General features: G+C 38.9%; 1 protein-coding gene across 3 annotated transcripts in view; it reads left to right on the top strand.

The window, feature by feature from the left end:
• Positions 1-24325, top strand: part of LOC133576500 (exostosin-1) — a 331236-nt gene extending 306911 nt beyond the window's left edge. For all 3 annotated transcript variants that reach the window (XM_061929781.1, XM_061929780.1, XM_061929779.1), the window contains 3 exons: positions 10646-10806; positions 13984-14155; positions 23857-24325. In XM_061929781.1, coding sequence (XP_061785765.1) covers positions 10646-10806; positions 13984-14155; positions 23857-24042 — 519 coding nt within the window. In that variant the 3' untranslated portion in view covers positions 24043-24325. The remainder of the gene's footprint in view (positions 1-10645; positions 10807-13983; positions 14156-23856) is intronic.
• The last annotated feature ends 3085 nt before the right edge of the window (positions 24326-27410 follow it).

Raw genomic sequence — 27410 nt, 5'->3', positions numbered from 1 at the left:
AATTGAATAGACTGCAAAGACACAATATGTAATGTTTGAACTGAGAAACTTTTTTTTTTTTGCAAACAATCATTAACTTAGAATTTAATGGCAACAACACATTGCAAAAAAGTTGGCACAGGGGCATTTTTACCAATGTGTTACATGGCCTTTCCTTTTAACAACACTCAGTAAACGTTTGGGAACTGAGGAGACCAATTTTTGAAGCTTTTCAGGTGGAATTATTTCCCATTCTTGCTGGATGTACAGCTTAAGTTGTTCAACAGTCCGGGGTCTCCGTTGTCGTATTTTAGGCTTCATAATGCGCCACACATTTTCAATGAGAGAAGGGTCTGGACTACAGGCAGGCCAGTCTAGTACCTGCACTCTTTTACTATGAAGCCACGCTGTTGTAACACGTGGCTTGGCATTGTCTTGCTGAAATAAGCAGGGGTGTCCATGATAATGTTGCTCCAAAACCTGTATGTACCTTTCAGCATTTATGGTGCCTTCACAGATGTGTAAGTTACCCATGCCTTGGCCACTAATACACCCCCATACCATCACAGATGCTGGCTTTTGAACTTTGCAGATGGTTCTTTTCCCCTTTGTTTCAGAGGACACAACGTCCACAGTTTCCAAAAACAAATTGAAATATGGACTAGTCAGACCACAGAACACTTTTCCACTTTGCATCAGTCCATCTTAGATGATCTCGGGCCCAGCGAAGCCGGCGGCGTTTCTGGGTGTTGTTGATAAATGCCTTTCGCTTCGCATAGTAGAGTTTTAACTTGCACTTACAGATGTAGCGACCAACTGTAGTTACTGACAGTGGTTTTCTGAAGTGTTCCTGAGCCCATGTGGTGATATCTTTTACACACTGATGTCGGTTTTTGATGCAGTACCGCCTGATGGATTGAAGGTCACGGGCATGCCGCTTACGTGCCGTGATTTCTCCAGATTCTCTGAACCTTTTGATGATATTACGGACCGTAGATGGTGAAATCCCTAAATTCCTTGCAATAACTCATTGAGAAATGTTGTTCTTAAACTGTTCGACAATTTCTCGCGCATGTGTTCACAAAGTGGTGACACTCGCCCCATCCTTGTTTGTGAATGACTGAGCATTTCATAGAAGCTGCTTTTATACCCAATCATGGCACCCACCTGTTCCCAATTTGCCTGTTCACCTGTGGGATGTTCCAAATAAGTGTTTGATGAGCATTCCTCAACTTTCTCAGTCTTTTTTGCCACTTGTGCCAGCTTTTTTGAAACATGTTGCAGGCAACAAATGAGCTAATATTTGCAAAAAACAACAACAATATTTGCAAAAAACAACAACGTTTTTCCGTTCGAACGTTAAGTATCTTCTCTTTGCAGTCTATTCAATTGAATATAGTTTGAAAAGGATTTGCAAATCATTGTATTCTGTGCCACGGTACAGAATACAATGATTACGAAGGTCCTGAGTAGTCCTGGGTTCAATCCCGGGCTCGGGATCTTTCTGTGTGGAGTTTGCATGTTCTCACCGTGACTGCGTGGGTTCCCTTCGGGTACTCCGGCTTCCTCCCATCTCCAGAAACATGCACCTGGGGATAGGTTGATTGGCAACACTAAATGGGCCCCTAGAGTGTGAATGTGAGTGTGAATGTTGTCTGTCTATCTGTGTTGGCCCTGTGATGAGGAGGTAACTTGTCCAGGGTGTACTCCGCCTTCCGCCCGAATGCAGCTGAGATTGGCTCCAGCACCCCCCGCGACCCCAAAAGGGACAAGCGGTAGAAAATGGATGGATGTATTCTGTTTTTATTAACGATTTACACAATGTGCTAACTTCACTGGTTTTGGGTTTTGTATGTTAAATGACAATAATAAACAACTTTTTCAGCCTTACTAAATTCATATTCTACAAAGGTTTTGCATTAAAATGCAACGCATTATAAACGGCGTTCCCGCTGAGAGAGCCATTAGAAGTCTCTCCCAGGTTGGAGTGCAGGTCAACAAGGTGATCCATAATGAAACGTGAGCCAGGATGAGCCCGAGAGATCCGACATATCTTTAAACTCTGAGATGTTTTATTGATCGGAGCAAGTCAATGTTCACCTTTTCCTACGCTAATAGGATCACAATTACACTTTGTGGCACTGCTAAACAATCCAGTCTCTGCAAGTAAACTTTTATGGGCTCGCTACTTGTTTTATGGAGGAAGAGGAGGAGGAGGAGGAGAAAAGGAAGGACGTGGAGAGAATCTCTGCTGTGCTCAATAAGCCGCCACCCTAATTGGCCTTTTAACGTCGCGCGGGGATTTAGGGAAAGCGGATGAAATGTGTGGAGTGAGTGGAATCATGCACAAGGAGGCCACTTTACGCTTTGAATACGACTTTGATATTTGAAAAGGAAACGCCGTGCAAGTTTCTTAATGACATTGTCTCACTGCATTAGATATATGATGGATCCATGCACGGGAATTACACGCTGCTGTGTTGTTTGGCCTTTGGAAGACATTTTTAATACAAAATGGAAATGACGGCGTTGAAGTGGAATGCTTGTCTGGTATGAAACTGCATTGTGGACACTTGACTGGAGAATCTACTTCATTATCATGTAAGCAAAAAGAGGTTCAAGTCATGTTGTAAATGTCCCTGTGAGTCAGAACTTTAACCACCACTGGCTATCATTCCTGCTTTTTTGTCATGGATGCCGTTGTGGCAGGCGACACGCACACAAAAAACACAAAAAAAGTACAAAAGAAAATGGTGAGGAAAACAAAATCAGTCTTGTTTATTTTATGATTCCTGAATTTTAATTTCTTCAATATGAAAAAGCGCTTCATCTTACAATTGCAACCAAACAAAAGTGTGTGTTACTCTTGTATTAGTTTGTTTGCTTGTAATTAGGTGTGGCTCGATCCAATATTGTTCAGCACACAAACAAGTCTCTGACAATATCGGCCTACAGTTAAATCTTTGTTACAAGCAGTCTATTCTGCTCCCTGCTAATGTTTCTTTTTGCTATTTTAACAGATGTATCGCAGGTTATCAACAATGACTCCATTTGAGGCTTCATAACACTATAAAAGTGAACATACAGAAGTATGTCAATATAACTTAATTGAAATATAAAATAACTTCTCGATGACATTCCAACATAAAAGACATGTTGTGATGATCCGTTGTCCGGATCATAGTTGGTGTACATGTTGATTCACTTGTGGTTTAAGTTCGGTTTCAGCACCCCTGTTTTGTGTTTTAGTTGCCATGACGGCAGATTGTTTTCACCTGCCTCTGATTAGTTTTCAGGACGCTCACCTGCTCCTGGGCACTAATCAGAGAGGTATTTATTCCATCCTCTCGCTTCACTCGGTCTGGTGCTTTTGTTTGCTTACATGCAACAAGTTACGTTCTCGTTCCTGCTTCTGGTCCGTGTTTTTGACTAGCATCCTTTTTGGCATAAAAATAAATAATTCTTCTTACCTGCAAGCAGCTTCCTGACATTCCTCTGCATCTTGGAAAAACGACTTCCAGCATCACGATGCCGCGACACCGTAACACATGTATTAAAACAAAAATGCTAGCTCGATGCTGATTGGATGTACCATACACATGCTATTGATCAGCATTTGTGATTTTACATGGCGATTTCAACACTTCCATAAAGCATATCTTATTAAGTTTAGAATTTGCTAGTGTTGTTGTAAATCAGATGATATATTGGTGATATAGAATGCTATACCAAATAACAATTTAACAAATAAAGTTAAAAGACCTAAACTTTCCACCCCAAGTGGACAAAGGAGCATCTGACATCCACAATAAACAAACAAAACAAAAATACTACTGGCTCCCATTTAAATCATTTGGGTTTTGCCCTCAAATCCTTCTTGTATCCAGTGACTTTGGCCCCTTCTGATTAGTTGAAATACCACAACACTGGATATCCGTTGTCCAGGGTAAATCCCACCTAATCTTATCCTTGTCCACACACGCAATGGTCGTTTAAGACCCCCTCCCCCCTCCCCCCTCCGTCTACCGGCGGAACGCGACCTAGTACGCATGCGCGGAAAATGCGGACGTCATTGTCACCTCCAGTGTTGCTTTGTGTGCAAGTTCTTAAATTAAATTGAACTTATCTGAACAATATCCAGTGTTGTGGTATTTCAATTAACCAGAATCCAGTGTGCTGTGGGGCCCTATTGTAGTGAATCACACCTGAGACATCATACATTATTCAAATCTGTATTGGACATGTGAAAGTACACAATGTGATAAAGAACATTTTACATCAGTCAATCTAGGCATCTAGATAACTGGTCAGGACACTCCTCACTCTTTTGTCTTCACCTTCACTGTCCATTTGTTTTTGGTGACTTTAAATACTCTGGACCTAGATGTTGAGTCCACGACATACATGGCAGACAATAACTGATACAGTCTGCTTTGCCAGTCCAAATGCATTCTATGTTTTCCGTAGTCTTTCATCGACGGCCAGGTAATACAAAGCACACGCTACCTTTTTTATCACATCCACGGGAGCCCGCATTCTCGTTGTCTCTCCTTCGACAAATGGACAAAGTTTTTCGGTAAGTAGAATCACAGCTGACCTGGACAAGTTCTCTTGCCGTCTGAGAAGTGTTGTATCCCAAATAGCTGCAATCACTTTCTCTTAAGGTATTCATGTGTGATTTCCACAAGCGTCTGTACATGTAGAGGAAGGAGAAACACGGGCAAGTCTGGATGACTCGCCTCCATATTTCTAGTGTTTACCTCCGAGTGGAAACAGGTTGTTATGAAGCTGGCTGTGGCGCGTTCTTTCTGACGTCACTTCCTGTGTGGGGCGTGGTCTTTCTGGCGTCACTTCCTCTCTGAACTCAGTTTGTAAACAATCGATGAGTCCATACAAAGCTAAGAGCCGGAGATTCAAGAAATACATGGCACACTTACTTTGTGTGGCTTAAACGGGGCTTAGGCTAAATAATTATTCGTTTAAGGGGTTATCTGGCTTAATGTAGACATAGCCTTTGGCTCAATTCCAATAGCTCTCATCCCCTATTGTTGTTGCACTCCCTTCTTGGGTTTTACGCATTCACGTAACTCAAGAGGCGTTCGAATAATCTGCCAGGTATGGGGGTAGGGCTAAGAACCTCCCTCGAAGCGAAGTGAGCTTGCAGACCTCACTACAATATCGAGTGCGAGGAGAAAGATGGCAGATCAGAAACCTAGAGCAGCGCACAAATGTAAGTTATAATCATAATGAATGATTTTTCCTAATAATGAAACTCTAACGCCGTTATTACCAACAGTAAAAGGCAGATGTGACCACTGTTGGTCGCATCTGCCTTATGTCACTGCTGGCAGACGGCGAAGGTTGATGGGGTAGTGAGACTTGAGCAACGTCCGTATGAATTTGCAACACTTCGCCATGGCTCTAGATGATAAAGCCAAAGTGGAGGGGTCAAATAGAGGAGGGGGACGGGGAGGAGAGAGAATTTGAATTGAGCCTTACTCCCTGACTTTGTAAACAATAACAAAAGCCAACAAAAAAAGATGATGTAATAATAAATAAATAACAGATATTGATCTAATCACTTTAGTATGATTACTGATTCTATAGTAGGTATCGATCATATCGACATCTGGATGGATCTTCTGGATCAAGGTTTTAGCGGTTAGCTTCTTGTGTTGTCCTGCTTGGTGTTGGTGTGTGTACCATATTTAGTAGGGGTGTGGGAAAAAATCGATTCGAATTCGAATCGCGATTCTCACGTTGTGCGATTCAGAATCGATTCTCATTTTTTTTAAATCGATTTATTTTTTTTTATTTATTTTAATTTTTTTTCATTTTATTTAATTTTTTAATTACTTTTTTTTTTAATTAATCAATCCAACAAAACAATACACAGAAATAACATAACAATGCAATCCAATTCCAAAACCAAACTCGACCCAGCAACACTCAGAACTGCAATAAACAGAGCAATTGAGAGGAGACACAAACACGAACAAAAATTAATATTATCAACAACAGTATCAATATTAGTTACAATTTCAACATTGCAGTGATTAAAAATCCCTCATTGACATTATTATTAGACATTTCTAAAAAAATAAATAAAAAAAGAACAATAGTGTCACAGTGGCTTACACTTGCATCGCATCTCATAAGCTTGACAACACACTGTGTCCAATATTTTCACAAAGATAAAATAAGTCATATTTTTGGTTCATTTAATAGTTAAAACAAATTTACATTATTGCAATCAGTTGATAAAACATTTACAATTATAAAAGCTTTTTACAAAAATCTACTACTCTGCTTGCATGTCAGCAGACTGGGGTAGATCCTGCTGAAATCCTATGAATTGAATGAATAGAGAATTGTTTTGAATCGGAAAAATATCGTTTTTGAATCGAGAATCGCGTTGAATTGAAAAAAATCGATTTTGAATCGAATCGTGACCCCAAGAATCGATATTGAATCGAATCGTGGGACACCCAAAGATTCGCAGTCCTAATATTTAATTATTCCTTCTACTCCAATCCTCCAGTGCTCATAGGACTTCGAAGAAACTTAGTTTATTTGGGTGTGGTGAGGCACATTTTATGGTCTGTTAAAGGTGACTTAACTTTGTGGGCAGCGATTTATAGCTGTTGTAATGCTGCATCGAACCACTGATTTTTGGAACCAGTTTAGCCTTATAAGAATCTGAGTATCTACAGTAGCTCTCTCTCTCTCTCTCTCTCTCTCTCTTACTCCCTCTCTCTCTCTCTCTCTCTCTCTCTCTCACTCACACACACACACACTATTCATCTGCAGCTAATGAAGACAGACACATCAGGAGTGCAGTGTCCTATCTTGCTCACGCTGCTGTAAAGTCCCACATGTCATTTCGCATTATTAGGCCTGCTTTAATCCCCGGTGGCAACAGGATTAAAGCTTTATGACGTTCTGAATTATTTTAGAGATTTTCTCACGCCGTCTCAATCACTCCAGCGAGGATGGCAGCTGCAACCTTTTCTACTTGTCTGCTCAGCCCATTCACGGCTGAAGAATGTACACTTTTAGCGCCATTTCATCTTTTTGTGCTTCTGGGCTGTTTCTCTCTTTCTCTGATGTATACTCAGGTGTGTTGGAGGAGAGATACACTCTTTTTTTAAGGTGGCTGAAGCTTTGTGGAGGACAGCAGTTGCACCATTTGGGAATTCAGTCCAAATTTATGGAAAAATTCTGCTTCTAATGGCGTACCATACATATTTCAGCATGTAACTCAAAAGACGGCAGAGCAGTGAACATCAAAGAACTAACTTTCATGGGTGTTTTGCTTTTGCTTTTTGCTTTTTGGGGGACGACACTGAAAAAGAAGCATTAGTCTCAACAAGGGGTGTTAAAAGAAGTAATAGTATGTATCACTATATCACTGCTTCACTTCTTTTTACACTTGTACGACCCTTAAGATTGGGACTTAAAACATTGCCTGTACATTTAATAAAGGCCTCACAGTGATCACAGTTGGAACCTAGAAATGATGATACCTATTAACATTATTTCTTAAGGCAATGGTTGTCGAGCGTAAGAGTAAAGTACCAGTTTATAAAAATGCTGAGCTCTGCAAGAACCGCCGTTTTTGCAACCTTGGCAAACCATCACAATTTAGCTTGGAAACCTGTAGTCACAGGTACAGCTATATTTTTATATGGAATAACTATAGTTGTACATGCAGGAAACAATAGGTAATGCATAGAAGTAGTATATGAAATGTATCACTGTTACCTTTTATTTAAGACTCATGTTGGCAAAGACAGTGATGAATAGAGATGGAAGAGGAGGGGACACCACCTTAGTACTGTGCAACAAGTTATTTCTTAAAACCAATAGTATTTATCACCTTATTTATAAAAGTGCTGACACTCCAAACTTTCTTTGGCCCCATGATGGATTATTTTGAAGTCATACTCAATAATCTTTGTTTGGGCACTCGATTATGCGGACTAATACTAGTTTACTAATAGAGATGGGAACCAAATGTGGTACTTTTATGAGTATCAACCAAGTTCTGTTGTTACTCGGGTAAAATCATTGATCGATGCCTTTGTTGCACATGATGTCACGTTCGGTTGCAGACGAGGCGCCGGCTCAAGCACTTGGCGGGCAAACAGGTGTATTCTTCGGAATGCTTCCAGTTAATTTTGCAATTTTTGCTGCCAACAAAGTAAGCACTCAAAAGTAAGGCTCCACTTTTCAAAATTCACCAGCCAGATGCTTATTAGATATGCCGTATAGATGCTACCAATTAGCAATCATGATTTTAAATGGCGATTTCAACAACTCCAAATTTGTTAATGAAAGCTACAACTAAGCTGCACATTACTATCAAACAGCTGGCATATTATAAGTACAATACTTACAGTATAAACACTTTCTAGGATTTTAACAAAAGACAAGACTGGCACATTGAAATTATGGAAAAAGACGACTTGCTGACTAACTGTTATTAAAAACTAAATGTTATAAATAAATCAATAACAGTTCAAAATATACATTCATCCATCCATGTTCTACTGCTTGTCCCTATCGGTGTCGCAGGGGGTGCTGGAGCCTATCCCAGCTGCATTCGGGAGGAAGGCGGTGTACACTCTGGACAAGACGGATAGACAGACAACATTCACACACACATTCACAAAATAGGATATATATATATATATATATATATATATATATATATATATATATATATATATATATATATATATATATACAAACCCCGTTTCCATATGAGTTGGGAAATTGTGTTGGATGTAAATATAAACAGAATACAATGATTTGCAAATCATTTTCAACCCATATTCAGTTGAGTATGCTACTAAGACAACATATTTGATGTTCAAACTGATAAACTTTTTTTTTTTGCAAATAATCATTAACTTTAGAATTTGATGCCAGCAACACGTGACAAAGAAGTTGGGAAAGGTGGCAATAAATACTGATAAAGTTGAGGAATGCTCATCAAACACTTATTTGGAACATCCCACAGGTGTGCAGGCTAATTGGGAACAGGTGGGTGCCATGATTGGGTATAAAAACAGCTTCCCAAAAAATGCTCAGTCTTTCACAAGAAAGGATGGGGCGAGGTACACCCCTTTGTCCACAACTGTGTGAGCAAATAGTCAAACAGTTTAAGGACAACATTTCTCAGAGTGCAATTGCAAGAAATTTAGGGATTTCAACATCTACAGTTCATAATATCATCAAAAGGTTCAAAGAATCTGGAGATATCACTCCACGTAAGCGGCATGGCCGGAAACCAACATTGAATGACCGTGACCTTCGATCCCTCAGACGGCACTGTATCAAAAACCGACATCAATCTCTAAAGCATATCACCACATGGGCTCAGGAACACTTCAGAAAACCACTGTCACTAAATACAGTCCATCGCTACATCTGTAAGTGCAAGTTAAAGCTCTATTATGCAAAGCGAAAGCCATTTATCAACAACATCCAGAAACGCCGCCGGCTTCTCTGGGCCCGAGATCATCTAAGATGGACTGATGCAAAGTGGAAAAGTGTTCTGTGGTCTGACAAGTCCAGATTTCAAATTGTTTTTTGAAATATTCGACATTGTGTCATCCGGACCAAAGGGGAAGCGAACCATCCAGACTGTTATCGACGCAAAGTTCAAAAGCCAGCATCTGTGATGGTATGGGGGTGCATTAGTGCCCAAGGCATGGGTAACTTACACATCTGTGAAGGCACCATTAATGCTGAAAGGTACATACAGGTTTTGGAACAAAGTATGTTGCCATCTAAGCGCCGTCTTTTTCATGGACGCCCCCTGCTTATTTCAGCAAGATAATGCCAAGCCACATTCAGCACGTGTTACAACAGCGTGGCTTCATAAAAAAAGAGTGCGGGTACCTTCCTGGCCCACCTGCAGTCCAGACCTGTCTCCCATCGAAAATGTGTGGCGCATTATGAAGCGTAAAATACGACAGCGGAGACCCCGGACTGATGAACGACTGAAGCTCTACATAAAACAAGAATGGGAAAGAATTCCACTTTCAAAGCTTCAACAATTAGTTTCCTCAGTTCCCAATCGTTTATTGAGTGTTGTTAAAAGAAAAGGCGATGTAACACAGTCGTGAACATGCCCTTTCCCAACTACTTTGGTACGTGTTGCAGCCATGAAATTCTAAGTTAATTATTATTTGCAAAAAAAAAATAAAGTTTATGAGTTTGAACATCAAATATATTTTCTTTGTAGTGCATTCAATTGAATATGGGTTGGAAAGGATTTGCAAATCATTGTATTCCGTTTATATTTACATCTAACACAATTTCCCAACTCATATGGAAACAGGGTTTATATATATATATATATATAAACCTAATCTTATACTGCACAGTTATATATACAGCTAAATATTAAATAAAAATATATATCTTATTATTGTACTAATTAACATTTATTAACACATGAACACACACACAAAAAAACTGAGATTGGGTACTCATCCCTATTTGTTACGTGGAATGTTTGGCTGTACAATATCCGAGACAGTAAACGAAAAGTCCAGCAAAAATGTGTTATACCACTGTACTTCCAGAGTCTACTAATTAGCCTAAAAGTAGGCTTCATGATGTTTTGACCTCTAAATGCAGTAATTTCCTGCAGGTGGATTTTGCCTTTATCGTATGGCAGAGTTTTCCGGAGCGCATCGTGGGCTACCCTGCCAGGAGCCACTACTGGGACAGCTCCAGGTCCTGCTGGGGCTACACCTCCAAATGGACCAACGACTACTCAATGGTGCTGACGGGGGCCGCTTTCTACCACAGGTAACAACTTGGGTCAAGTGATGTGTCGTTGCAAACAAATTAACAAAAAAACAACAACATGATGACAACACATGATGTATGGAGGTAGCTTTTTTGACACTGAATATTTTGCGAACAGATTTTTTTTTTTTACATCAAATTATGCTAAAAATGACATTGAATAAAGATTTACGAGAAAAATGCATGTTTTTGAAAATTCAGTTTGTTAAAATAATGTCTTAAAATTCAGTTTAAAAGTTCAATGCAAAAAAAAATGTTGTGCTGAAATATTCATTGCTTCAAAACTCAAGACACACTTCCGGTAAGTTAAGATGGAAACAATCGACGGTGTCTCAGAAGCAGCCAACAAGGTGTCAAGATTGCAGTCACGTGACACAGGTTTTGCTAAGCAGCACGCCAGAAATGCGAGTGTCAGACACAGAAGCAGATTTGTACAACAGAATTCCACAGAAAAGTGGTATTGCATCCAATATGTGGGTGTGTTCTTCTCTTTGCATTCATGTTTCACTGTGTTTGTTGCATTTTTGATGTTTTGCTTGATCAGAGAAGTAAAGAGGAATGACGTTCATTTATTCTCAATATTCAGTGTTTTATTTTTTTATAGTTAATATAATGAATCCCACATTCTTTATTTTCATGTACTGGGTGTTGTATTTAGTAAAAAAAAAAAAGCTGTAAAATTACATTTAGTTTTTTGAGGTATTCTGTCGTAACGTTTTTAGCATTCTATCAGTAATTATTGTGAGTTTTTGTATTATCGTGTAATCAGCTTAATCCTTTTTTACGGTATTTTAGGATTTGTTTTCCCTAATGCACAGCAACCTCCTCATGTTTAAAGTGCTCCTAAAAAGTGATCCAAGCACATACAGCAGATTGCATGGTCTATAGGGCTCGAAAGAGCACGTGATTTCGCATTGCATTGTGGGTGCCGTGTAGCCATTTTTGCTGGACGTGGGTTTTGTTAACATGGCCGTACTGTACCTGCGGTGATGTGAGCGAGAGCAACACACTGGATTTAAAATGGATCGTACAAAATAAAAGAAATAAAGGGACCATACCGAGACAAATTGCACCCTATTCCAAAGGCTGCAACCTTGAAAAAGTAAGGTAAATTAGTAGAATTGATCCATATGAGCACATCCAATGGACAAGAGATTTGAAAAAGCTGTCCAGTGGTCGAAGCCAAACTTGTATATATCTCGTCAACTGAGTAATGTTTTGTATCCTTGAAGAATTTCAGAATGCAAAGTATGTTACTCTATTCAAATTGCGCTTAATCAACGGCTGTCATCTCTTGTGTGTTCAAGATGGAATGAGGGTGCTCCGAAAATAATACTCATTCATTTGTGTGCTTACCAAGACCAAAATTAAACAGACAATGTGTTGGTTTTTAAAAAAAAATACTGAACATTGTTTGTCGCCTGCAGCTGGCTTAACTCACAGCGTACTAATTGTTGTGTGTGAAACAGAATACAACATGCTATGGTTCAAAATTGCCATTGTGAAAATGCCGTGAACACACCAACATGTACCAGGTGATGGCGTTAAAAGTCATGTTTGATCGTCTCACGGCTGCTATTCAGGCTACTCACCGTCTCTTTATTAGCTTCATAAACTGACTTCCTTTGGCTTTGCTTTCACGCTGGAAATGAGAAAAATCTCAACAAATCCTTGTTTTCCCTGATGTAATTATGACCACTATTGTGGCAGTTAACGATGTCACACGTTCACGCCATGTTTTAAACTTGTTAAAGAATAAAAACACAACTTAAGCAGAGTCTTGCATTTAGCCCTGTAAATAAACGATTCACAGTCCAGGAAAACCCACAATGCAATGTGTTCTCCTGTCACACTTTCAAGCTCTATTACATAGCTGCATAAAATGCCACTTTATCTTTGCAAGACTCGTGTCATGTGACTGCAAACTTGACACCTCATTGGCTGCTTCTGAGACACCACTGCTTGTTTTACTTTTAATTTAGTGGGTCTTGAGTTCTGAAACAACAAATATTTCTGCACTAATTTTTTATACAGTACATGTTTATCAATCAAATTTTATAACATTGTATTTTAATAAACTGACATTTTAAACACGCATAATTAGATGTAAAAAATGTGTTCACAAAATTCAAATGCCAAAAAATTTAGGTTACATACATTTTGTGTCAAAAATAGCTTAGGCAATAAAGACACAAATTAGCCTCCCTATGATGCTTACTTCTTATCGCTAGACATCAATGACCATTAGTTGCTAGGTCAAATATGTTTTTGCTTTATGGTGGCCATATTTTTCAAACAATATCGCTTAAATTTCCGTCAGTCCCAAATTTCTTGTTGATTAGACTAAAATCCCTACAGTTATTATTTTTTGGTAACACTTTAGTATGGGGAACACATATTCACCATAAATGAGTTGCTTATTAACATGCAATTTAGTAACATATTGGCTCTTAATTAGTCATTATTAAGTATGTATTAATGCCTTATTCTGCATGGCCTTATTATATAACCAGGAAGCCATTAACTAAGAGTCTTCCCTCAATAACCTCAGAATTATTGCTTTTTAGTAACCCTAACCCTTCAGTGGCCTAGTGGTTAGAGTGTCCGCCCTGAGATCGGTAGGTTGTGGGTTCAAACCCCGGCCGAGTCATACCAAAGACTATAAAAATGGGACCCATTACCTCCCTGCTTGGCACTCAGTATCAAGGGTTGGAATTGGGGGTTAAATCACCAAAAATGATTCCCGGGCGCGGCCACCGCTGCTGCCCACTGCTCCCCTCACCTCCCAGGGGGTGATCAAGGGTGATGGGTCAAATGCAGAGAATAATTTCGCCACACCTAGTGTGTGTGTGACAATCATTGGTACTTTAACTTTAACTTTAACTTTAATATGTTCCCTTAGTGTCCAAATAACTCTAAATTAAGTCTTTGTTACTTTAATAAGCAACTAATTAATGGTGAATATGTTCCCCATACTAAAGTGTTACCTTTTTTTTTTGTAGAGCTGAGTGAGAAATTTCAAGTCAAACTACCTATGATGTTTAATAACAGCGCCACCATAAGTTATGAAAACAAATGATAGCACAGGCAACAAGGGGTGCATGTTTTGGACACTTTTTCAGGATTGGAAGAGTTACTTTCCATTATTTTGTAATAAAAGAAACATGTGTTGTGTAGGTACTACCACTACCTGTTCAGCCACTACGTCCCCACCAGCCTACTAACTATGGTGGACCGCATGGTCAACTGCGAGGACATCCTGATGAACTTCCTGGTTTCGGCGGTGACCAAGCAGGCGCCCATCAAGGTGACACAGAAGAAGCAGTACAAGGAGACCATGATGACACAGGTGAGAGGAGCTTCAACTGAAATACCTCTTTCATTAAAGATGGCCGTTATAGTTATTATTATCGCCATCCCACGGGACAGGCAGGGTGAAGAAACTTGGCGAGAAAAACAATAAAAAAAGGATATAATGTCAAGCATTTCCTGTCATGATGTTTTACGAGGGAGCTGCTTGGCATGATGAGAGCTGTCTGGGAAAGCAACAGCGTCATTAATCTTCCAGGACGCACTTACTAATTTATTCTAATGGCTCAATTATGAAAAATTGCTCTTCTTTAAAAAAAAAAAAAAAAAGAATTAAGAAAGCTTTAGAACAGATTGAACATATGCAACAGAAATGACCTTGTTTGAAAGGTATGACACGTACAAGTTTGAAACACGATCAGAGGTGAGTAGTAAGGTGCTATATTTACTCTGTTACTTAACTTTCCTCAACCTTAGTTTGTGCACAATTGTAAGCTGGTATGCATGTCCAGAATAAATTGACCTGAACTGAAGTAAATTTTGGGATATTTTGTACTTGTTGCAGTAGTTTTAATGCAACATACAATTTACTTTTACCTGAATATTTTTGTGAAGAAGAAGTGCTACTTTTACTCAGTTACATTGAGTTTCATTTATTAATGTAGTTACATTAGCATTATATTAATTGATAAACTATTCATTACAGCTGTCAAAGACATATTTATTTGGCTCGTTAGAGAGACTTATTCCACTGTCACATGACTCTGTTTCACCAATTACCTGAGCCTGGCAGTCATATGACCACACTCAAACTACCGTCGTCCTTGTTAAAGTTTTGTATGGGTTCTGGACATGACCGTGATAAATCAATTTTAGCCAAGTAGGATTCATTATTGTAAACCAAATATTTCCAAAGCTAGAGCATAAAAAACGTTTACAATTGTCAAAAAAAATATTTTTAATTGTGAGAGCCCTATGGACATGAAATAACACTCTTTAGTCACCTTTGCACGCCTTTAATCCAAAAAAGTAATGCTCCCTGAGGCTGGGCCAATCAGTGGCCATGATACTGAAAAGTGTGCTCTGATTGGTTTGGTCTCATCTAGTTGCCAATACTAATTATACTATCCACAACTTTTGGTGCTTGCAGCCATTGGCAAAAGCATCTACTGTGTGCATAGCTGGTTTTTGATTGATTGATTGAAACTTTTATTAGTAGATAGCACAGGATAGCTTTCATTTATCTTTCAAGCTTCACTGTTTGACAAACGCTCAATTGTAAGTCATTATTCATTTTCAACAATTGTTTCATCACTAAGAATTTAGATTTAATCTTTTTCATTGAGACTAGACAAAGGGAGGAAGAGAATGTGTTCATGGAAAAATTATGTCCACCTGACTGTTCCTTCATATGATAAATGATAAATGGGTTGTACTTGTATAGCGCTTTTCTACCTTCAAGGTACTCAAAGCGCTTTGACACTACTTCCACATTTACCCATTCACACACACATTCACACACTGATGGAGGGAGCTGCCATGCAAGGCGCTAACCAGCACCCATCAGGAGCAAGGGTGAAGTGTCTTGCTCAGGACACAACGGACGTGACGAGGCTGGTACTAGGTGGGGATTGAACCAGGGACCCTCGGGTCGCGCACGGCCATTCTTCCACTGCGCCACGCCGTCCCTGCACCAAGGACGACCAGCCGTGGTAGTGGCCTTGCCTTAAAGACAGTGTTCCCTTGTGAAAAGTGAACTGTGGAACTTCCTCATCTTTTAAACTTATAATTTCCAATGTTGGTCACCATAATCCTTTTTATCGTATTTGAATGTATCGCCCTCCTGGTATGGCTCTTTTCTGGCAGATTTTAGTGAATTTTTAGCTTCTATTACCAAATTTGAGGGAATTTTAATGTTGAGTGATTTGAATGTGTCTGCAAAAGACACCATAACTGTCTTGCTAATCATTTTATTAATCTCTCTTTTCATTTTTGTTGAGCATTTCAAGCGAAGGGAAATACACTGGATCTTGTTTTTACACTGGGATTAGACATTGATTGTATCATTTTGGGAGATCTGCCCCTCACTGATCATAAGTGCATTATTTCTAACTTGTCTGGCATTTTTGATTGTTCAACAAGTAAGTTTATAAAACTCTCCCGTATTTTCAATAACCTCTCTGCAGAGAGATTCTTTACTGCATTTAACAGTGTTGTGCAGCCTGACAACATTGATGTTGACGTTGATACTCAAGTTTTAGTTTTCAAATACCACTGCTCTGCCATTCTTGATGAGATTGCTCTTTTAAAGCCTCGTAAAATGCCAGCTGTGTATCCCACTCCCTGGTTAAACAACAATAAGTGTTGCTTTCATGGCGGAGAGCTAAACGCTTGCGGAAGTCCACAAAACTTCTTGTCTATGTCTCCATCTAAAAACAACTGTTAGTTGAATTGTATTCCATGGTTAAGGTGGCCAGAACCTCCTATTTTGCTAATATTGTCACATCCTATAGCATAAATCCAACGGTCGTTTTGTGTCCTCTGATAAGGACTGCAGTAAGTTTTTGATGTTTTTGTAAACAAAGTTGCCAATATTATACTACCGTCCATCTTTTTCCTGTCTACTCCACCTCAACAACAGCAATTTTTTGATAATTTCTCACATGTTTCCTCATAAGACTTAGCAGATTTTGTGCATCCAATGAAGATTTCTTCTAGTCCTTTAGACATACTGCCCACAACTTTGGTCAACAATGTTTTTAGCGCTTTTGGACCATTGCTGCCCTTCACACTTAATTGCTTATGGGTTTCTGGTTGTGTCCCATCCCACTTCAAGCAGGCGGTTGCTCAGCCTCTTCTGTTCTTAGCAATTGTCAGCCCATCTCCAAGCTGCCCGTTTGTGTCCAAAGTTGTAGTAAACCAGTTATTCTCTGCTTTAAACAAACAATATATCTTTGATACAATTCAGTCCAGGTATCGTCAGTTACATTGCACAGACACCGCTCTTCTAAGGTTTTCCAAAGACATTATGATGGCCTCTGATGCTGGTAAATGTACAATACTGGTCCTGTGATGCTGGTAAATGTACGATACTGGTCCTGTGATGCAGGTAAATGTACGATACTGCTTCTGCTTAGTCTCAGTGCAGCCTTTGACACTGTTGATCATCTCATCCTTGTAGACTGGCTGAAGGACTGTGTGAGCTTTTCAGGTACAACCCTCTAATGGTTCAAACCATATGGGGCAGGTTTTTCTCTGTGGCTTTTGGCCCTCAAAAGTCTGAGTCTGTCCCCCTCTCGTGCCCCAGGGTTCAGTTTTAGGGTCTATCTCTTTTAGCCAAACATACTTCTACCCAGGGATGTCATTAGTGTCAGGCATGTCCCTGACAGTCTGGCTATGTCTTAGTTTTTCCTCTGCGTTTGTCTTTGTTTCATGTCTTTAGTTCCTGTCAGCACTCTTATTTTGGTTATTTCCTGATTGCTGAGTGCTTTTTCCCCTCAGCTGTGGCTGATTGACACCGGGCCACACCTGGTGTCAATCAGCCAGCTGCTATTTAGACCTGCTTTGTCCTACACTCTGCGCTGGATTATTGTCGTTGTAGCTTCTACCTGTTTTGTCGTTTATACCTGAATCCTGTAGCTGTTAGCAGCGTGCTGTTTTTTTTTCCTAGTTCCTGTTTGCTGGATCCTGTTTCCCATTTTCCAGTTTGGCTCCTAGTTCCTGGTTTGTGTCTTTTCTTTATTTTTACTTTTGGACATTAAACCATGTTTTCTTTTACCAAGCCTGCCTTCTCTGCATCTTGGGGTTCGTCACCACCTACATTCTGTGACAATTAGGAATTTTGAAGGTATCTTATACCACAAGTACGCAGATGACCTTCAGTTATATTTCTCATTAAACCCTGATAGGACACTTTAAATGAATACGCTAAATGATTGTCTGACTTAAGTTAAAGACTGGATGGCTAGTAATGCTCTTCAGCTGAATGCTGCCAAAACAAAGGTGTTAATTATTGTCCCTGACACTGCAACTTCAAAAGTAGCTAGCTGTTTAGGGTCCCTTGGTGCAAATGTGCGCCCCAGTCTGAGAAATTTGGGGGTCATTTTTAGCCACGCCATGCACATCAAAAGTATAACCCGCTCCTGGTTTTTTTCACCTCAGAAACATTTCCAAACTCAGATCCATAGTATCTTATTCAGAACTAGAAATCATTGTTCATGCTCTTGTTTCCTTGTTGTTGTAATTCACTCTTTACCTGTCTCATCAAAACGTCAATGTATTGCCTAAAATTAGTTCAAAACGCAGCCGCTAGCTTTTTGTCAAGATGTAATAAATGCAGTCATAATACACCCGTCTTAGCGCCCTTGCACTGGTTACCTATTCATTTCAGAATACAACACAAAATGTTATCTGTACTTACAGGGTCAAGAGCCTGCGTACTTGGTAAATCTGTTGTCTTTTCAGTGTCCTTTTAGGTCACTGCAGTCAGCTGACCGCCTTCTGCTTTTTGTACCTTGTACAAAATTAAAAAGTAAAGGGGATAGAGCCTTTGAGTCAGTTGCCCATAAATAGTGGAAGGCAGTCCCTTATGGGCTGAGAGCCGCCCCTTCTGTGGACATTTTTAAAAGGCAGTTAAAACACATTTGTTTAAGCGCACATTCCAGTAATATTTCTGAAATATTACATTATCATTTAATTTTTTTCGTATATTTATTTGATACATTAATTATATTTATCATCATATTTATTATTTTATTTGCAATGTTCTTTTAATTTTGCAATTTGTTAGCAACCAACAAGCTAGGCAAACACACTAGGCAAACACACGTCTACATTGCTAAATATATCTTACGGCATACCCCAAGGATCAATACTGGGACCAAAGCTGTTTAAATAAATTAATATATGTATTTATTGACTGTTTTGTTAGAGATTATGTACAAGCAAATTTGCTAGAAATTGCTATGAAACAAAAAAGGGTAGGATTAAATAAATTCTGCTTCTTCCTACTCCTTTTCGGACATGCTGTAATGAGAAACTGAAAATATGTGATGTGTCATACTGTGATTGTATGCATGTTCACAATAAACTAACACCATAACCAGAGTCTCTGTTGTTGCATCACACTATAGGTTTATATTTGATTGTACTATTTGTATTTTAACCATGTGAAGCATTTTGTGAGCTCTCTCTGTAAGAAGTGCTAAATAAATAAAATGTACATACTTACTTACTCACTGTAGTATTTATATTTTTATTTGGCCATTTTATGCATAAAATTATTAATTTAGGACCAAAATTTATAGAACATGCTTATAAAAAAATACAATAATGGTGAAGCGTGATTTTGCGAGGGTCGACTGTACACTGTAAAAAGTGACATAACGTCAGAAGAGACAACACAACTCTTCAATGTTTACTTACAAACCATGAAATACAACATTTATATCATGCACTGTCATCTGTGTCAGTAGAAATGTTCACATTTCAGCCTACAAGAAATCTAATTCCAACTGTAGAAAACATGATGCAGTAAGTAGTAGATGTTTTTTGTTTTTGCTGCGCACATGCTAATACTAGCTCTGTTATAAGGTCATAAGTGAATGTAAAATGTCCATATTTTGTAGTGCGGTGCATGTTTTAGTAGAGTCTCTCTGTCTCACACAAGAACAAAAGCTACAGTTGCAGTGCAGGTACCATTAAAAAATAGCTACTGAATAAATGAGAAGTTACTCACCAGTTACTCAGTACTTTTCACTGAATACTTACTCTGGCTCAAGTCATTATTTGGATGACTTCTTTTTACTTAAGACTAATATATCTCAAGTAAAAGTAACAGTACTCTTACTTGAGTGCAAATGTTGGCTTTTCAACAAACCTTCACGTGAAGAGGATGTAAACATCATGATATCATTCTGGGGTTGAGTCGTTCAAAATGTGTATTTTCCTGATTACGAGTAACAAATAGGACCGAAATCCATGTTTGTTTTTTTAAAGCGTTACAACAAGCAAACGCCACTGATTCAATGGAATGTCCCATTTAATTTGGATTAATATCAATTTAATTTAAATTAAATTTAAATTGTATAAATATTTTACTCACTGTGTGAGTGTGTGTGTCTGTGTGTGTGTGTGTGTGTGTGTGTGTGTGTGTGTGTGTGTGTGTGTGTGTGTGTGTGTGTGTGTGTGTGTGTGTGTGTGGTCACATGGTGATTGATGTGTTGACCACGGCCAGGATGATGACGCAGCAGAAAGCCCTCAGTGATTAATGTCTTAATTGAGTAAGCAGCAAACCTCCTCCTTCATTTTTCTGTCTGTTCATTTTTTCTTTCACGTCTGTTCTTCCTCTCTCATCTTTCTTTCATTAATGTATTCATTATTTCCATCAATTATTCATTCATTCATTTTCCCTCCGACCCTTCCTTTCCTCTTCCTTCCTTTACTTCCTTCCTTCAGTCATCCCTCCTTTCCATCCTTCAATCATTAAATAATAAAATATAATAAAATAAAATATCCATATTAGTGCTCTCAAGCAATTAAACAATTAGATATTGATTTATTATGAGCTGTGATTAGTTAATATAATAATCTATTTGTCTCAATTAAAAATTCTGAGAAATCCCTCAACTTGAGGTATTTTCATTTAAAATCATTTCAGATCGAAAGATTGCTATGCTGCATTTCAAGAAAAGGGGCTTTGTGAAGTAATGTATTGCTTTAAACAGACTTGAACAGATGCAGTCTGTTTTACCTACTAAAATAAAACATCATGTCCATAAAAAGTGCTCACAATAATGCATTAAAAAAACAGTATGAACACTTTTCTGAGCAATAAATATTGAATGTTAAACTTGCTGCTTTTCCTCTGCTTCAGATAATATACAATAAATAAAACCGAGTCATCAATCACAGTGCTGTAAGTTCAAATATCTAAAATATCATTGTTCATCATCACAAAATAATAATCATGTAGAGCTGGGCGAAATGGGGAAAAAAAATCATACCACAATATTTCAGTGGTGTGCCGTCAGGGCCAGCAAGGCCTTCTCTGCTGGCCTAACATAACCACAAATCATGATCATAATTAAAGATAAAAGTATTTTTTTTATTTACTTTCCCTAAATATCTAAAAGTATTTATATTCTCCTCATGTCATATTATGCTCCTTCCAGTGCTGTTGTTTTTAGTTTTAGTTTGTATCCAATCAGAATTCAGCTAGCTTATGTTGCCATGCTGTACCAAATCTGCCCGGGCCCTTCAGAATCAACAATGCAGGCGTCCACACACTGTAAGTGAACGGACACATAGAGTTGATAGACAATTGCGATAGCCAATCAGATCACGAGTTGTTGTCGGTAAGGCCTTCTAGTTGGCCTTACACTGTGATTCGAATCACAAGTTGCGAAAACAGGTAGTGGCACCGGAACCATACGAGCCATAGAAAGCCACGTAAAACTCACCGGTACAAAAACCACAAAGATAAAATGTTTGTCCTACACCTATCAATCCGCTATGGACGGACAAAGCCAAGCAATGCAGGTTTAGCGAGCGGTGCGCGCTTCCGCGAAGGAAATACATTTTTGGCAGGCAATCACATTTTGGCACAACACCAGCAGTGAAATGTTTGCCCGCCACTTTCACACGAATCAAACGACTATGACGGTACCACTAACTTATACGGCGTCGGATGGGTGCTACACATTGTGAGTTAAAAAATGTTATTTCTTTATTTTTTCATGTTTCATTTGTTTCATACAATTCTTTTAATTTTGACAGTACCACGTAAGATATGTTTTAATTGCTGAAGCGGGTTTATTGATGTCACGATGGGGGGATCGCAGCTTGCTGCAGGGTCGTTCTCCCAGAAATGCAGACGGACTACTCCGGACATGGCGTGCAAGTAAAAACATGATTTAGTCTTAACGAAATCAAAGGAGTAGAAAACAGAAAGCAAGCCGACAGAATAACGTGCCTGATCGCACTCGAAGCTAAACTAAAACTTAGCATAAATTATGGATGAGAAAAACTTACTAACAGTAGCAGGAACAAACAAAAACTCACTTGTCAAGGCATGGAACGAGCAGAAAGAACAGAGGCATTGCATGAAACAAACAATGACGCCAGGCCGACTGACTGGCAAAGTCAGGCTTAAATAATGCCTCTGATTAGTGCTCGGGTAGCAGGTGAGCGGCCGAACACTAATCAGAGACAGGTGAACATAATTAGCAACCATGGCAACCAAAACAAACTCAGGGAGATGCACACACAGGAACTAAGAAGTCCAAAACTAACAGAACATAACTACACAAAACATGATCTAGACCACATATCATGACAATTGAATGTTAAACGCACCGAAAAATAGACCCTTTGTACACTGTTGAGGGGATCCAATGCTCAGTAGCGTGCAATTGTGTTTCTGTATAGTATCTCCAGCCGTGTCAATGTGGTGACATAAATTACGGTATTTTGAGAGGTGAAGTCGGAATAAGAGGACATCACTGAAGGCCTAGGTGAGAAACACATGGCCCGCCACTGCAATATTATATATATATATATATATATATATATATATATATATATATATATATATATATATATATATATATATATATATATATATATATATATATGTATGTATATATATTTATATATATATATATATATATATATATATATATATATATATATATATATATATATATATATATATATATATATATATATATATGTTGATGAAGACAATTTGGCTGTGATTGGCTTTCCTGACACACACACACACACAAAGCTTTTTTCATATGTTCAATGTTCTTTAAAGACAGAACATTAAGTTATTTACTCAAAGCCCTTTCAATCTTATTTTTTCAAATTCAGACTTTTAGCCTGAATATAACATAGGGCAAGTGCCATGAACTGTGAAGAAAATAGATTTCAACTGTAAAAAGAACAATTTGAAACTGAAAAAAAAATGTGACTGTAAAAAATAAGTGTATGAATGTGTGTGTGTGTGAATGGGTGAATGTGGAAATAGTGTCAAAGCGCTTGTAGAAAAGCCCTATACAAGTATAACCCATTTACCATTAATTAAAAAATATGAGTAATTAATTATCATAATTAATGCAATATGTATATATATATATATATATATATATATATATATATATTTATCTTATATATATATATATATATATAATTATCTTAATTAATTCAATAGCTATATACCGGTACTGTATATATATCACCAATGTTTGTAGAGATAACAACCCATGTATGCAAAGAAACGGGAAGTCACCCTTTTTGGTTTGGACCAGCCCTTTTAGGCCAAAGTCAGACATGGTTATTTAACAAACTCCTTCTAGGAACTTCGACCAAATGAGCTGACATCAAAGTCACTGCTACAACACATATGACGGTGACAAATTGTGAAGCATTTACACCCATGTGGTAGCTGGCGGTCGCCACAAAAATGTAAAAGGTCATAACTCCACAAGGTCAAAACTTGCTCATAATTGGTGCATATGAAGAAAATGATGCCAAAAAGCTATGCATAGGTCACTTCCTGTGTCACAGTGTTGGGACTCCCAGGTCCATCTGTGCTAAAACAAAAAAGCTGCGCCTCTGTGTGTCATACCACCACCTACAGGACGCTAGTGGAACATGCACATTGTCATTATCAGGCATGGATTGTTTGGACTCATGCAGCATGTGACGTTCTTTGTGTGTGTTTGTGTCCCAACAAAGGGCTCCAAGGCGTCCCGCTGGGCCGACCCCGACCACTTTGCCCAACGCCAGACGTGCATGAACGTCTTCAGTCGCTGGCTGGGCTACATGCCTCTACTGCACTCACAGATGAGACTGGACCCGGTGCTGTTCCGGGACCAGGTGTCCATCCTGAGGAAAAAATACAGGGACATCGAAAGGCTGTGAATGCGGTGATTGTGTGTGTCCCCGCCCCCCTTGGGCGATGTGAGGCGCGCTCACACTGCACACTTAGCTGGACAGAGACTGTCATGGACGCACTTTGCAACAAGACGTGCATGAACCTTTCCTCCTCAGCTTCACCCAAGAGGTCCGTGTGTGACCCCGAGTCAAAGGTTAATATTGTTTTGCGGACGATACAATGACGAACTGAACCGTCCTCTTGTGTACTGTTGTAGATTTATTGTCTGTATGAAGCAAAGGGGAGAATTAAAATGAAGTTATGCTATGAGGCGCCCTGTTGGCTCACTTTTTGCAGCGTTTCCTCGAAACTATAAAAATTTAACATTCACTGGACACTTCATTCACGTCATCTCATTACATTACATACCCACGTGACTTTTTAACAATGTTCTGGCAGTAATATGTGTCACCTAATGGCTGTTTATGAGCACCAAACATGAGAAAAACATCCGTCATCTCTCTCCAAAAACATTTGTTTTTGAAGTTGCAGCATGAAGGAAAAACTTTCCTTATAGATATGACATGCCCCTCGCTCGAGGAGCCCGCTTCAAGTATACGTTCACCATTTTTTATTAAAAAAAACAGGCTTTGCTGCACATCTTAAAACACAGTTAGCTTCAGACCCCTGAGGGCGCCCCATCATTGCCCAACGTCGCTGCACCCGTACACACTTGGAGCCTGATTTACTAAAGGTTTGCGTGTACTAAAACACGTGCAAACCTGATAGCACACGCAAAGCTGATCTACTCAACGTGTGCAAAGTGGATTGTGTCTGTTAATTGTGCAGAATAAGGGGTGCAATACATTTTGCGTCTCTGTCTTCATTAATATGCAAAATATATGCTAATCATCGAAATGCCCACAATACTAGGAGGAGAAAATACCAATATAATCATCTAGTACAAGCAATGTAATTCATCAAAACTCATCACCAGTTTGCAAGCACTATTTGGCTTTTTATTTAGCACGTGTCAGAAGGACGTGCAAACTGACAGCTCCACACACGGCTGCAGGATTAGTGGTCGCGTTTTACAGACGAAGTACCATTTTGGAAGGTCAGAAATAAAAAAAGTATTAGACATATCGTCTATACAGCAACATCATTTTATAATTTTATAGCTGCTGGAGGACTTAAGGGGCTGATTAAAACAAATTAAACTGATGCGTTTTGGTGTCTGCTGCTTGAGTCACAAATGCGCTGGTAATGCGATCCACAACCTCACACACAAAGTGTCGGTGTGCATTTGTGTCTAGATTGCGATTCAGAAAAGGTGTGACAGATTATAAATGTGTGCTGCTCGTTCAACACATTGCACACAGGTAGGAGCATGATAACATGGATGTGCAGAAAAGTATTGTCTCCTTGTTAAAAGCCCCAAATGCACGCCAAATCCGGTTTGCACCACTTTTCAATTGCACACGCAGTCTTAGTAGATCACATGCAACACGCCCACTCATAGTACACGCTATTTTAATTTTTGCACATGCTGTTTAGCGCCTGGTATTTGGATCTTAGTAAATCAAACATGCACTAGATCACTAATTATCTCATTGATTCCTTTAAAACCAGCTTTTTAAAACACCTGTAAAAAACGTAATTAGGTTTTTGACTTCTGCGCTTCTTGTGCTTAATCCGTAACATAACCAAATAAATAAATAAATAATTATCTCATAAATAAAGAGTTGTGTATAAGTAGTGATTCACAATATGAGATCAATAAGATTATCTCATTATTCGATAAGGTTCAAGATGGACGAATAGACCAGTAATTATTAGGGTTGAGAAATCGTATCCAGATTATTCAGATTCTTGGGGTGACGATTCGATTCTCCATTCAAAGTAATTGTTGTTGTGTATTATTTAGCTATTTTTGGCTGCATACATGTAAAAAACGTATTTTTTAACGAATTGACTCTTGGAAATCGATTCATCTATTCATCGAATCGATTTTTCCAGCTCCCCTAATCAGTATACAGAACTACATATTTGTTTATTATTTGTATTGGGAAAAGACAAAAACATACACACACACACCATTACTATAATAATCTAGAGGAGAAGTTATGTTGTTTATGTAAAATATGGAATCTATTGTGTTGGACAGGTGCAGACATGCACCTTGGGATAGGTTGATTGGCAACACTAAATTGGCCCTAGTGTGTGAATGTGAGTGTGAATGTTGTCTGTCTATCTGTGTTGGCCCTGCGATGAGGTGGCGACTTGTCCAGGGTGTACCCCACCTTCCGCCCGAGTGCAGCTGGGATAGGCTCCAGCACCCCCAGCAACCCCGAAATGGGCAAGCAGTAGGAAATGTAAGGTGCAGAGTTACAGTGTACCGTATTTTTCGGACTATAAGGCGCACTTAAAATCCTTTTAATTTTCTCAAAAATCGACAGTGCGCCTTACAACCCGGTGCGCCTAATGTACGGAACAATTCTGGTTGTGCTTACCGACCTTGAAGCAATTTTATTTGGTACATGGTGTAATGATAAGTGTGACCAGTAGATGGTAGTCACACATAAGAGGTATATGTAGACTGCAATAAGACGCCAGTAAACAACACCAAAACTTTAAATGTTCCATTGAAAATACAGAACGTTACACACAGCACTCAAAAATCTGTCAAAATGTTTTAGCATGACTTTGAAGCCGCACCTCTTGATGGGTTGTTGGCCCATTACGGCTACCGTAGTCAGAGATACAAGTATTACAATGGTGTGTGTCAGTGACGTGCAGTCAGGGGAGGCAGGTGAGGCGGGGCCTCACGTGCCAACACGGAAAGAAAAAAAAAGTAAAAAGAAAAAAAATTAAATTGTTATATGTATCCAGTGATTATACTATAAAGTTATATTCCATTTAACTTCACCAGTTTTAGATCATTTTTATTCAAAATCGCTGAATTTTCACATTTGCCATTCAAATACTGAGAAGAGACTTGCGGTGATCACCAGCCAGTTGAGCCTCACCGTGGATTGCGCAATGACTCGGCGAACTACTGGCCTGCTGTGCAGTGAGACCGTATTGCTATATGAATTATATTATACATTTCCATAGTTTAGTTAGCTGAGGTATATAATGTACAGTGTATTTTGTCAACAACTCTATGTGTGTAACGTATTTCTTGTGCTGAGCAATCATAAAACGGCTGCAAAGACGCACTGGGTGAGGCTCGCAGTAATCCCGCCTCCTGGTGGTAGAGGGCGCTAGTGATCCCAGCGATCATTTTTGCGACTACTCGGCTGCAATATAAGTGACAACAAGCAGCAACAGTTAGCGATCGTTTATTTTTTCCTCTCGCCTGGACTTTTAACATGGAGGATTATCTAAAATAAAACAGTTTTCTAAACTGGAC

The sequence above is a fragment of the Nerophis lumbriciformis genome, linkage group LG34 (assembly GCF_033978685.3).
Source record: "Nerophis lumbriciformis linkage group LG34, RoL_Nlum_v2.1, whole genome shotgun sequence".
NCBI classification, from domain to species: domain Eukaryota; kingdom Metazoa; phylum Chordata; class Actinopteri; order Syngnathiformes; family Syngnathidae; genus Nerophis; species Nerophis lumbriciformis.
The sequence above is the reverse complement of the archived record's forward strand: the minus strand, read 5'-3'. Positions and strand labels throughout refer to the sequence as shown.